Source organism: Trichomycterus rosablanca, chromosome 10, assembly GCF_030014385.1.
Source record: "Trichomycterus rosablanca isolate fTriRos1 chromosome 10, fTriRos1.hap1, whole genome shotgun sequence".
NCBI lineage: Eukaryota > Metazoa > Chordata > Actinopteri > Siluriformes > Trichomycteridae > Trichomycterus > Trichomycterus rosablanca.
The window spans coordinates 35,836,538-35,847,332 of record NC_085997.1 but is presented as its reverse complement, the minus strand read 5'-3'; the positions used below and the strand labels follow the sequence as shown (position 1 = coordinate 35,847,332).

The 10,795-nt window shown below is 41.8% G+C and overlaps 1 protein-coding gene across 1 annotated transcript; it reads left to right on the top strand.

The window, feature by feature from the left end:
- Positions 1-5,970: 5,970 nt before the first annotated feature.
- Positions 5,971-10,589, top strand: LOC134322109 (uromodulin-like). The gene is made up of 8 exons (XM_063003980.1): positions 5,971-5,984; positions 6,541-6,647; positions 7,038-7,148; positions 8,405-8,589; positions 8,752-8,909; positions 8,993-9,235; positions 9,857-10,019; positions 10,373-10,589. The coding sequence occupies exons 1-8, from the start codon at positions 5,971-5,973 to the stop codon at positions 10,448-10,450; spliced, it is 1,059 nt and encodes a 352-aa protein (XP_062860050.1). The 3' UTR covers positions 10,451-10,589.
- The last annotated feature ends 206 nt before the right edge of the window (positions 10,590-10,795 follow it).

Sequence of the window (10,795 nt, the reverse complement as noted above, 5' to 3'; positions counted from 1 at the left end):
CAAGTAGTTTTGGTGTCAGATGATGAGGACCACTCTTACATCCTGCTGCACTATGGAACCATTTCTAAAATTCCTAAACATTACTGGCTGGTAAGATTTATAAAGACTCAGAACAAGAATTATTGTCAACATTGCTTAAAGTCAAAAGGTTACAACTTCTTTATTGTGGTTATATATATATATATATATATATATATATATATATATATTAGGGCTGTCAAACAATTAAAATGTTTAATCGCGATTAATCTCCGAATTTCATATAGTTAATCGCGATTTATCACATTAAAAAAAATCTGGGTAAATGTTATAGAAAACAAGGATTTTTAAGTGAAATGTTACAATTAAAATGGTGAACACATTTTATGCTAAATGTACTTATGTTAAAAACTGCTGGGACAAGAGAAAACTGTAAGGGAGTTTTATTCACTCACATACAGTGGGGCCAAAAAGTATTTAGTCAGCCACTGATTGTGCAGGTTCTCCTACTTAGAAAGATGAGAGAGGTCTGTAATTTTCATCATAGGTACACTTCAACTATGAGAGACAAAATGAGAAAAAAAATCCAGGAAATCACATTGTAGGATTTTTAAATAATTTATTTGTAAATTATGGTGGAAAAAAAGTATTTGGTCAATAACAAAAGTTCAACTCAATACTTTGTAACATAACCTTTGTTGGCAATGACAGAGGTCAAACGTTTCCTGTAAGTCTTCACCAGGTTTGCACACACTGTAGCTGGTATTTTGGCCCATTCCTCCATGCAGATCTCCTCTAGAGCAGTGATGTTTTGGGGCTGTCGCTGGGTAACACGGACTTTCAACTCCCTCCACAAATTTTCTATGGGGTTGAGGTCTGGAGACTGGCTAGGCCACTCCAGGACCTTGAAATGCTTTTTACGGAGCCACTGCTTCGTTGCCCGTGCGGTGTGTTTGGGATCATTGTTATGCTGGAAGACCCAGCCACGTTCCATCTTCAATGCTCTCACTGATGGAAGGAGGTTTTGGCTTAAAATCTCACGATACATGGCCCCGTTCATTCTTCCCTTAACACGGATCAGTCGTCCTGTCCCCTTTGCAGAAAAACAGCCCCAAAGCATGATGTTTCCACCCCCATGCTTCACAGTAGGTGTGGTGTTCTTGGGATGCAACTCAGCATTCTTCTTCCTCCAAACACGACGAGTTGAGTTTTTACCAAAAAGTTCCATTTTGGTTTCATCTGACCACATGATATTCTCCCAATCCTCTTCTGGATCATCCATATGCTCTCTGGCAAACTTCAGATGTTGGACATGTACTGGCTTAAGCAGGGGGACACGCCTGGTACTGCAGGATTTGAGTCCCTCTCGGCGTAGTGTGTTACTGATGGTAGCCTTTGTTACTTTGGTCCCAGCTCTCTGCAGGTCATTCATCAGGTCCCTCCGTGTAGTTCTGGGATTTTTGCTCAGCGTTCTCATGATCATTTTGACCCCACGGGATGAGATCTTGCATGGGGCCCCAGATCGAGGGAGATTATCAATGGTCTTGTATGTCTTCCATTTTCTTACAATTGCTCCCACAGTTGATTTATTCACACCAACCTGCTTGCCTATTGTAGATTCACTCTTCCCAGCCTGGTGCAGGTCTACAATTTTCTTCCTGGTGTCCTTCGACAGCTCTTTGGTCTTGGCCATGGTTGAGTTTGGAGTCCGACTGTTTGAGGCTGTGGACAGGTGTCTTTTATACAGATAACGAGGTCAAACAGGTTCCATTAATACAGGTAACGAGTGGAGGACAGAAGAGCTTCTTAAAGAAGAAGTTACAGGTCTGTGAGAGCCAGAAATCTTGCTTGTTTGTGGGTGACCAAATACTTATTTTCCACCATAATTTACAAATAAATTCTTTAAAAATCCTACAATGTGATTTCCAGGATTTTTTTTTTCTTATTTTGTCTCTCATAGTTGAAGTGTAGCTATGATGAAAATTACAGACCTCTCTCATCTTTCTAAGTAGGAGAACCTGCACAATCAGTGGCTGACTAAATACTTTTTGGCCCCACTGTACTAGGCAGTAATACTATCCAGCAGAGACCCTTGACTTCGTATATATGTCAGATTGTAGGTTAAAATTTCTCCATCAGCAAACATTGTAGATCAGCGGTGCTTTAGGTGGGATAAGGCGTAGTTATTGTAACAGACTTTTCTGTGCTTGTATCGTGACAATGGTTTGATGGACGTTTCTACACGAAGTGAGTGTGTTTTGACCCTTTGGGGCTTCCATAGTTCATGGGATAGCATGCTTGGCTAACGACTCTAGCTGTCCGCTATTCGGTACCGTAACAGAAAAAGTAATAAAAGTGTTTTGCTCCTGACAACTTGTAAATATACCGTGTATTTATTTCTTTATTAAGCAAGTGCATCACTACGACGCTCGGTTACATTTGAGAAACGCTGTCTTAACGAGAGATGCTGTGCACGGTCAAGTCTCAACATAAACTACTGATGACTCGCAGAGCCAAATAGAATTTGCGTTAACGGCACTATTTTTTTTAATCGCGTTAAATTGAGATAGTGTTAATGCGTTATTATCGCGTTAACTTCGACAGCCCTAATATATATATATATATATACTATATTGCCAAAAGTATTCACTCACCCATCCAAATAATTGAATTCAGGTGTTCTAATCACTTCCATGACCACAGGTGTATAAAACCAAACACCTAGGCATGCAGACTGCTTCTACAAACATAGGTGAAAGAATGGGTCGCTCTCAGGAACTCAGTGAATTCCAGCGTGGTACAGTGATGCCACCTGTGCAACAAGTCCAGTCGTGAAATTTCCTCACTACTAAATATTCCACAGTCGACTGTCAGTGGTATTATAACAAAGTGGAAGTGATTGGGAACAACAGCAACTCAGCCACGAAGTGTTAGGCCACATAAAATGACAGAGCAGGTCAGCGGATGCTGAGGCGCATAGTGCACAGAGGTCACCAACTTTCTGCAGAGTCGATCGCTACAGACCTCCAGACTTCATGTGGCCTTCAGATTAGCTCAAGAACAGTGTGTAGAGCTTCATGGAACGGGTTTTCATGGCCGAGCAGCTGCATCCAAGCCTTACATCACCAAGCGCAATGCAAAGCGTCGGATGCAGTGGTTTAAAGCACGCCGCCACTGGACTCTAGAGCAGTGGAGACGTGTTCTCTGGAGTGACGGATCACGCTTCTCTGTCTGGCAATCCGATGGATGAGTCTGGGTTTGGCGGTTGCCAGGAGAACGGTACCTGTCTGACTGCATTGTGCCGAGTGTAAAGTTTGGTGGAGGGGGATTATGGTGTGGGGCTGTTTTTCAGGAGTTGGGCTCGGCCCCTTAGTTCCAGTGAAAGGAACTCTTAATGCTTCAGCATGCCAAGAGATTTGGGAAAATTTCATGCTCCGAACTTTGTGGGAACAGTTTGGGGATGGCCCCTTCCTGTTCCAACATGACTGCACACCAGTGCACAAAGCAAGGTCCATAAAGACGTGAATGAGCCAGTTTGGTGTGGAAGAACTTGACTGGCCTGAACAGAGTCCCGACCTCAACCCGATAGAACACCTTTGGGATGATTTAGAGCGGAGACTGCGAGCCAGGCCTTCTCGTCCAACATTAATGTCTGACCTCACAAATGCGCTTCTGAAAGAATGGTCAAAAACACAAAACCTGGCTGCGTTTACTGGCATGCCATCAAAACAGTGTAGATCTGGAGACTAGTTGACCTGTAAATGCTTCCATCTACAGTAAATCAAGAGCTTAACATTTTTTTTGCTCCTCTTACCATCCTCCTCACTGTGCAGGAGGGGCTTATTAACCACACCGAACCCCTCTTACCCCCAAGGGTGGCAGTAATTCCAAAACCGAAATCTGTCCAGATATTTGTAGGCAGTTAGGTATAGTGTGGTTTGTTTATCAAACATTTTATTGTATCTTCACAGGCTGGATATGGCATGAAGGATAACGACTTTCTCAGTATTGAACCGCTCAATCCTGCTCACCTCTGTGAACTTACTAACGTCAACGTCACTGGTCGCTGGGCTTTTGAAGTTTCTGATCTACCATTTGGTATATTCATTTACTTTTTCTTAGATTTATATAAACAATTCCTGATAATTATATTTTCGAGAGTTATAATCAGATCAGCATTGTTAAAGTGTTAAACATTTACAGTCATGCTGTTTGTCCCCACGTTGATTCTACAGCTCCTGATGTTCCTGATATTTTCTATCCATTCTTTTATGGAAATGATCTTGACCTTTCTGCCAGTAATGGAAGCTCCCAGGAGGTGAAACTGAGCCAGTTCTTCCAGTTCTTCCAACGTGAGCAGAACTCAGTATATGTGAGCAGCCCTCCAAATCAAAGGGTTTTTATTTTCATTTAAAGCTGTCAAAAAAAAAACACTGTAAATTGACCCCAGGTGTAAGCGAGTGAGAGAAAGCGTGAGAACATAGTTCCATGCCTTGGATCGGTGTAAAGTCATTGTGGTCTTACTAGCTTTAACACATCACTGTAGGTGTAAAAGTAACAAACGAGCTGAATTCTGCACATACAAGGGATGTTCAATGGTTTGGTTTTAAGTGGTGAGGGTGTAGTAGGATGAGTAATCAGTCATGTTTGAGAGACGCTTATAGTCCGGATTTAGCTCCATCTGATTTCCACCTTTTTGGACGCTCAAAGAAGCTTTAAGGGGAAGAAGATTTTCATGTGATGATGATGTGAAAGCAGAGGCGCATCAGTGGCTACGAGCTCAACCGAAAGCATTTTTTGCTAATGGTATTAAAAAGTTGGTACAACGCTGGAAAAATGCATCAGAGGGTGACGATGTAGAAAAGTGATGGAGCTTGTTTTTAAAATTCTTAATAAATAGAGTTTTAAAAGTGCCGGAACTTTTTGAAGAACCCTCGTAAAATGAAATTGTGACCAGTAACTTCTCTGCTGTAGCAACTTCTAAAGTAAGTGGGATGTTTTACAGTAATAAACCGTTGATCCAAAAAAATTGACAGTTGTAGCCTAGTGGGTAGAGCTTTGGGCTATGAACTGAAAGCTTGAGAGTTTGAGTCTCAGCTCTGCCATGCAGTCACTGTTTGCTCTGGCATAACATTATAACCACTGAAAGGTGAAGTGAATATCACTGATTATGTCTTCATCACGGCACCTGTTAGTGGGGGGGATATATTACGCAGCAAGTGAGCATTTTATCCTCAAAGTTGGCAGCAAAAGGGGGACCAACACAATATTAGGAAGATGGTCATAATGTTATGCCTAATCAGTGTATATATGACAAATAAAGGTGTTCTCAATTTAGCTGTGATTGATAACAGTGACAAGTGCAGGAGAGGAAAACCAGAGCCAAGAGCCAAATCACTGCCAAATTGCTAGTTAAATGGTAATAGCAGGTCACTTGCATTGCAGTCCCAGACTGACCACGCCCACTTTGCAAATCCACTTAGGTTTTATTGCTTTTATGTGATTATTGTGTATTACCAGTTCAAAATGAATAAAAATGTTTGTGTTTGTTTGTTTTAGGTAAATGAGAATGGTGTTCTGAGTTTCTCCGAGCTGGAGGACGATGATGACGACCCCAGCAGGAACGTCAGCGCCGATTTCATCGCTCCGTTCTGGTCCGAGTTTGAAATGAACAATAATTCAAGAGTCGTTTATGAAGAAGTCACAAATGGTTATCGTCTGTTACGAGCATCAAATGATTTAAGCGCCATGTTTCCCGGGGAGTACTTTGATGCTTACTGGCTCTTCATCGCCACCTGGTTCATGGTGCCGTTTGAGAACAGCACAGAGGTAAGAAAAGATGAAGCTTCACTTTTATTTTCATTTCTGCAGATGTATTATTTTAACAAAACCCTCCTGTTTTTAAGACTGCGACGTTCCAAGTCGTCCTGGTTTCTACTTATGGACAGAAAACCTTTGCTATCATGAACTATGGTGACATCCCGTCTATAGATGAAGAATGGCTGGTGAGAAAAACTAATTTATCCATAATAAAATTCATTATACAGTGGTACCTTAAACTCGACGTCAATTGGTTCTGGGAGTGGCATTGAATTTTAAAGATGTTGAGTTTTAAGGTAGTTTTTCCTATAAGGATGTTTGGAGAACCTGTTAATGCGTTCCATGGTCCTGTGGAATTGCATATATTTTAGTCTCATGTAAAATGATGAGGTTGTTTTTGATCCACTCATACCAGCACAACACACACTAACACACCACCACCATGACAGTGTCACTGCAGTGCTGAGAATGATCCACCACCTAAATAACACCTGCTCTGTGGTGGTCCTGTGGGGGTCCTGACCATTGAAGAACAGTGTGAAAGCAGGTTAAAACAGTATGTAGAGAAACAGATGAACTACAGTCAGTAATTGTAGAACTACAAAGTGCTTCTATATTGTAAGTGGAGCTGATAAAATGGACAGTGAGTGTAGAAACAAGGAGGTGGTTTTAATGTTATGGCTTTACTAAATAAAGTTGATTTTATTTGCTCTTGCAGGCTGGCTATTCATTTGCGGACAGCAGCAACAGCTACTTCATTGATGAACTGGACTCTGCTAACCTGTCGTCAACGTCTAATGTTGGAATTTCCGGTCGCTATGTTTTCGAAATCGATGGTGGACAAGCAAGTAAGTGAATATAATTTTGTTTTACTCTTTCTTTGGTATCAAAGGCTGTTTTTTAAGCGCAGTTCTTCTCCTCCGTGGGTGAACAATACACACATACTTGGCTGTTCACATGATCTTGGAGAAAACAGGAATTATCAGATCAGTCTTCCGTTGCCCAGATGTCCAGTTCTGATGCCTGAGTGCCTGTTGTAGGTGCTTTTGATGTGGACAGGAGATGCATGGGCACTTTGACTGGTCTGCCACTAAACAGCCCAGTACACAGAAGGGTTTGATTGCTCCAGATGTAATAGTAGGGATGGAGAATAGATTTATGTAATGTTTTCATTTGTATTTTACTCACTGTCCCATCTTTTATGGAATTGGATAAAAACTTCTGTTCCTGTTTTGTAGCACCCTGTGAGTTTTTGCACTGCGCCGAGGACGAGGTGTGTTTGGAGAAGAACGGACACTCCGGCTGTGCCTGTGCTTACTTCAACGAAAGACCAAACCCCGACACTTTTGGTACGTTTTAGCTTTTTTATCGTTCCAGTGTATCACTGGTTTCCAGCCAACAGACGAGTAACTATGGGCCACGTGTACCATTTCTAAGCAACTACAGGTCACAGGTACCAAGAACATGGAACAGTGCTGTCGGGAAAGCACCAAAACTGTCAGAAACACAGATGTCACTGTCCACAGTCAAGCTAGCTTTACACTACCATGGGCTTAGAGGCTGCTATCCAAATAACCTCCCTTGCTTCAAAACCAGCTTCCTTAAAGCTTCACCAAAGTTTGTTGCTGAACACACAAAGAATTAACACCAGCCCGACTATGACTGTCTGTCTGTTTGTTGACTATACACTGATCAGCCATAACATTAAACCACCTCCTTGTTTCTACACTCACTGTACATTTTATCAGCTCCACTTACCATATAGAAGCACTTTGTAGTTCTACAATTACTGACTGTAGTCCATCTGTTTCTCTGCATGCTTTGTTAGCTCCTTTCACGCTATTCTTCAATGGTCAGGACCACCACAGAGCAGGTATTATTTAGGTGGTGGATCATTCTCAGCACTGCAGTGACACTGACATGGTGGTGGTGTGTTAGTGTGTGTTGTGCTGGTATGAGTGGATCAGACACAACAGTGCTGCTGAAGTTTTTAAACAGCTCACTGTCACTGCCAGACTGAGAATAGTCCACCAACCAAAACCATCCAGCCAACAGCGCCCCGTGGGCAGCGTCCTGTGACCACTGATGAAGGTCTAGAAGATGACTGACTCAAACAGCAGCAATAGATGAACGATCGTCTCTGACTTTACCTCTACAAGGTGGACCAACTAGGTAGGAGTGTCTAATAGAGTGGGCAGTGAGTGGACACGGTATTTAAAAACTCCAGCAGCGCTGCTGTGTCTGATCCACTCATACCAGCACAACACACACTAACACACCACCACCATGTCAGTGTCACTGCAGTGCTGAGAATGATCCACCACCTAAATAATACCTGCTCTGTGGGGGTCCTGACCATTGAAGAACAGGGTGAAAGGGGGCTAACAAAGCATGCAGAGAAACAGATGGACTACAGTCAGTAATTGTAGAACTACAAAGTGCTTCTATATGGTAAGTGGAGCTGATAAAATGGACAGTGAGTGTAGAAACAAGGAGGTGGTTTTAATGTTATGGCTGATCGGTGTATATTAAATAATATACTGTACAATACTCTGTCCTTGCCGTGTTTTATTTTAATCATTTCGGATTGCTTGTTCTCCTCCAGATGCCACTGAAACATGTGTTGGCAGCAGCGGTTCACTGTCCCTGTCCTACTGTCAGATCTTTGATGCTGGATACATTCCTGAGACCCTCCACCTATATGACCCGTCCTGCAGAGGGATAAAAGAAAATAACCGGCTGGTTTTCAATTTCGACAGCCATTACAACCTGTGCGGCACGAATCTGACGGTACGAGCGAGCACCTCGTTTATCTTTTATCTTTTTAATTTATCAGGATAGGCATTAATTCTGGAGCTGATTTTTATTACTAAATACATTCTGCAAGACTTGTGATTTAGAAGTCAAATCAAAAGATCTGTTTAAATATAAAGTTCTCTTTGTGTCTCGTAGCATAACAGCACACACTTCACCTACATCAATGCTGTCGGGACGAGCGATAAGCCTCTGGGTTTGATCAGCCGTTCCGGCGGTCTGAACATCGCCTTCTCCTGTGTGTACCCACTCATCCAGAGCATCTCCATGCCCATGGCCATCCAAGCCAGAGGAAGGTCAGAATCCAGCACCGACACCCCAGATTCACTTTCATTCACATTTCTTATTCACACCCTAAACCAGTTGTTTCTGTTCACAGTGTGGTCAGTAAGGAGCTTTCCACCGAGGGTACGTACACCATCCGCATGATCCCCTACGAGGACCAGGGATTCCAGTATCCTTTCTCTGGTAACGTGACTTTGGAGGTGAACCAGCAGGTCTACGTCGGCGTGACCGTGGAGGAATTTGACCAAGAACAGATCGCTACTGTGCTGGACAGCTGCTGGGCGACTCCTGTTGATGATATCAACTCTTACCCCCGCTGGGACCTGATCACTGGAGAGTAAGAAAAAAATATGAACCTATATTATTAAGTCTGTACCATCCAAATGCTTGGATAGTTTATGGTCACAATCTAAGGATAAACGCATCTGCTAAATGCCTTAAATGTAAATAAAATCCCAAATCCTAACAAGGTTCCCAGAACTTCTGAAGCTACAAACAGCCCCAAAACATCAGAGGTCATTTACCAAACCTAACAGCAGAGATTCGCTTGATCATTTTCCTTTTTCACCAAAACGAGTTTGTAGCCAAAAACTTTTGGATGTTTTGGAAATCTTTACTAAATAAATGATCAGCGTTCTTTTGGCATACCTTACAAATACTTTTTTGGCATAAAAGTGTCTAGTTGTACATTTGGTATTATGCAGTCATCTGTAAATCTCTGAAACCGTGATCCTTAGAGAAAATTTTTTATTGTTTATCAGGCATTCGTTTCACACCTTCAGTTGTTTTTGGTTTGTAGCAATCAATTTGCCACAAAGGCAGCTTGTCCTGACCGCCACATTTCTATCATACTGAAACACATCTGTAATGAATTTAAGGAATGTAAGGAACCTTTTAAATAAAACTACCTTGGTGTCATTGTGTCCTTCCACCCTGTAATTCATCTTCTCTTGTCCAGGTGTCCCAACCCTGCTGACGGTACAGTGGAGGTTCTGCAAAACGGCGTCTCCACATCCAGCTTCTTCTCCTTCAGGATGTTCTCCTTCACCGGCGGCTCTAACAATATCTACCTGCACTGTCAGGTCCATCTGTGCCTGCTGGAGGGCGGTAACTGTGCAACGGTGAGTTTGGAATGCATGCTGGATAGTTTTATATATTGTTAAGCTTTATTTTGGAGGGTTATAAATAAAGTTAGATGCTTAGAAGGTTAGACATTTAAAATGCACAAAGCTGCTTTATTCATTTATTCCACTGGATAGATCTGTCTGTCTGTCTGTCTGTCTATCTATCTATCTATCTATCTATCTATCTATCTATCTATCTATCTATCTATCTATCTATCTATCTATCTATCTATCTATCTATCTATCTATCTATCTTATCTATCTATCTATCTATCTATCTTATCTATCTATCTATCTATCTATCTAAAGTATGAATGATCTATATAACGTTTCTGTCGTGTCTCTTACAGTCCTGCGGTGGAAGTGAAGCACGAAGACGTCGATCCGTGAACTTCCACGATTCAGCTTCCATCAGTATGGGATTCTGATCGGCTTCGTCCGACACTCGTCTGTGTAGCAGGGCTTTATAAAAAATTTTCTAAGACCTGCGTTTAAAAATTTATTTTAATTGGAGATTTTTTTCTTATTACTGAATTGTGATTCTTCTTCTCTGTAAAAATAAACCTGTTAGCAAATTTAAAACACGTGTGATTGTAACGTTATTATTTCATTCCTAATTTAAAATGTCATTCATGTCACGCCTGGCATTAAAGTAACACTTTTCACCTTGAGTGTACAGTGAGTTTTGGATTTTACATCTGATCATCCGGACACATTTTCTCCCAGCATAAGATGACCGTGTGGGTTTTGCTCCTGGCCAAAGTAAGAAGACC